Below are 2,855 nucleotides of genomic sequence, written 5' to 3'. Positions count from 1 at the left end.
AAAGATAATTATTATTATCTCTAGAGTACCGATGATCATTTATGTAGATTTCATGGCTTAAACAGAAAATCAAGGGAAAAAAAAATTGTTTTATGAGAAGTAATAGAAATAACATACCTTTCCTCATACAGACGAACTTCAAAATGAACTAATGGAAAGTGATGAAATAAAAATGTGATAACTTCTTTGTCTATAATGTTATAAGCAGATTTATTATCATTTTTGCTTTCTTTATAATTTTTTGTTAAGGGGTTAGGGGTACTCAGGGGTATGAAAAAATGATGATTTTCAATAATTTTTTTTTTGTAGTTAATTACTTTATTTGACAAAAATAAAAACATAGCTTTATTAGAACACGTTTCGATTTGACTTCACGAAAATTTCAAAAAAAAAAATTAATAATTCAAAAAGTTATCGCTGTTTTTGTAGAGCCCGTTCCTCCCGAAGTCCTTTGCGGTGATCATCATAAGTCCTTGGAGATTCATCTAAAATCAATCGGACAAGAAAAATTAGTTTTATTAATAGATAATCTTGTGCCTGATCGAAGCTTTTTTTTTTTTTTTCGAAATTAACAAAATGGCGGCCTCAGGAAATTTTTTTCAAATTTTCGAGAAAAAAACCGACAGTTTATTGTTAAAAAAAAATCGAAATTTTGAAAAAAAAAAAAAATCCTTCGATCAGGCACGAGTTTTTAATGTATTTCAAAAGTACAATAAATTTTATTGAAATCTACCGAGCAGTTTTTAAGTTACAGTGATCACCAGTTCAGAAAACATAGTTTTGAGAAAAACGCATTTAAAGTTTTGCTATGGATTTATGTCGAATTATAAGAATTATTTAATAACTTACACTGAGTCATCTATTCCTGGACCATATAATAGCTCTTCAGCCGACATAGCAGCTTCCAAAATATCGATTTGCTGGTGCCTACGTTGCAATCGACCTTCTCGGGTGTTATCATTAGCGCGCTTATCTGCTACTTTGATACGTGCAGCATCCATTCTTTCTGCATACCGATGAGAATTAGGCCCACAATTAAGTCCTAGTGTATTCATCAAGACTAATAATGAATTTATACCCTCATTAAATATACACATAGCAACGTATGCAGCTATTTGTACGATGGTAAAACTAGTATTTACCGTTTTTGGGCATATTTTCCATACTAGTTGGTTAAAGCTTTCATTATTATTCTGATTGAATCCACCTACACATCTTGAAAGTAAATTTTCATTACTAAGATCTTCGTATATAGGCTTGATAGCTTTTAAAACATCAGAAGGTAAAGGAGAATAATCGTGAGAAAAGGTATCAAGCTCTCCTCTTGCTTCAGCGCGCTGGTAAGAGCACCAAGATTCTTCGCCTTTTGGACACATATCATGATTCGGTTTTTCATCACTCGAGCCGTAGTGATAAAAGGTTGCCATTATAGCAGATTTCATATTTTCAATAGAATCACAATGCCGGCGTATTGCTAAACCATAGTACACAGTTAGTTTGTCTATTAATTTTCCTGTGAGCTTACCTCGACCACCAAGACCTTTTTGTTTACTCTTCAGCGTACGTAATCGACTCCCCATCCGCTTTTGGACATGCCCTATACATTCCTTTTTATTTACAGTTGTATTTTCGTAAGGATCTGATTTTATAATTCCTGAATAGGTCTTGGAGTCACCATCACCACTATAGTTGGCATACTTAACTCCATATTTAGTTTCAGAATACGAAAACATTTCGACCATCGCATCCACCTCCATTTTCCCAGAAGACCCTTGATGATTAGCAGAACACACATCTTCATGCGATTGATACCATTCCTCGAACTCAACAGTATTTGTTTTTTTTTTCCAATACTCACATAGCTTACAATATGCACTTTTAATGTTTATGTCAAGAATCTTTCCAGTAAAATAGCCAATTATAGAAGAAACTCCAAATGACGATGTATATCCCCGTTTTTGCCAGGTTCCATCTCCCGATACAGTTAGATGATTTATATCTTCATTTTCAGTTGTTGGCATTGCTTGCTTTTCTTCATTCACAGCTTTCGTCATGAAGGTTTCTGCGACGGCTTTACTACAATTCAAAATCTGTTTCAGTAAAATTGTATGCGTAGATTTATCTAAAAAAGACGGCATGTCCATCAGGCCGCAAAACTTGCACAATCCTTCGTATCCTATTCCTAGTATTCTCATTACAAAAATGAAACGTCTGTTTATTTCATAAGAATGCCCAACGAAAGAACAGGAAGGAATATATTCATTTCCACAGTTATTACATGCAACTACAATTTTGAATCCCAGCCCACGTGTACTTGCTGTTTGAAACACTACATTTCCATCACATTTTTTACATTTTATAAGAGCAGAAATTGCAGTGAATACCTGAATAAAATTTATTATTCGAAATTCAGTACTGCTGTCTTCAGGTACATCATCTTCAGTGTTTTGTTTTAATTTTTTAGAAGATGTACTCTGAATACTTTCATCACGTTCGGCTGTTTTCGGATTAAAAACATTCTTTCTTTTGACTGAACGCGACTTATTAATTTTTTCAGAACTCCGAAGTTCTCTTGAAACCTTTCTAGAATCACGTCCCATGGCAGAAACAAATGAGAGTAAAAATTTTATCGAAGCTTATTCTGATAGGACATCGAACGCTCTACAAAAAAGTTCTCCTATGGATTTTCGATAAAACAACTCCTTCAAAAGTTATTTAACGTTAAACTTGTGTTTGTTATCAATCCTATAATATTTTTAATTCTATTTTCATTTTTACCGTTTTTGGCTATAAAATCGTTGAAATAAAAGATAATTATTATTATCTCTAGAGTACCGATGATCATTTATGTAGAT

At 33.0% G+C, this 2,855-nt stretch overlaps 1 protein-coding gene across 2 annotated transcripts; it reads right to left on the bottom strand.

Annotated features, from left to right (window-relative positions):
- Positions 1 to 273: 273 nt before the first annotated feature.
- Positions 274 to 2,586, bottom strand: LOC130674468 (uncharacterized). 2 transcript variants are annotated; one of them, XM_057479807.1, is made up of 3 exons: positions 1,143 to 2,586; positions 850 to 1,042; positions 274 to 485 (listed from the first exon to the last, which is right to left on the bottom strand). In XM_057479807.1, exons 1-2 carry the CDS (start codon positions 2,193 to 2,195, stop codon positions 977 to 979), a joined length of 1,119 nt encoding a protein of 372 aa, XP_057335790.1. In that variant the 5' UTR covers positions 2,196 to 2,586; the 3' UTR covers positions 274 to 485; positions 850 to 976. The 2 variants fall into 2 exon arrangements, with proteins under 2 accessions (XP_057335790.1, XP_057335791.1); XM_057479808.1 differs by having other exon boundaries at positions 283 to 485; positions 850 to 1,060.
- Positions 2,587 to 2,855: the final 269 nt, after the last annotated feature.

Source organism: Microplitis mediator, chromosome 9 (assembly GCF_029852145.1).
Source record: "Microplitis mediator isolate UGA2020A chromosome 9, iyMicMedi2.1, whole genome shotgun sequence".
NCBI classification, from domain to species: domain Eukaryota; kingdom Metazoa; phylum Arthropoda; class Insecta; order Hymenoptera; family Braconidae; genus Microplitis; species Microplitis mediator.
This window is presented reverse-complemented; position numbering and strand designations above follow the sequence as displayed.

Coding starts and splice junctions, on each gene's coding strand:
- LOC130674468 (XM_057479807.1), bottom strand. CDS start 2,195: ATGAGAATACTAGGAATAGGATACGAAGGATTGTGCAAGTTTTGCGGC. Junction 1,043..1,142: donor GGAAAATATGCCCAAAAACG/GTAAATACTAGT, acceptor TGAATACACTAG/GACTTAATTGTGGGCCTAAT.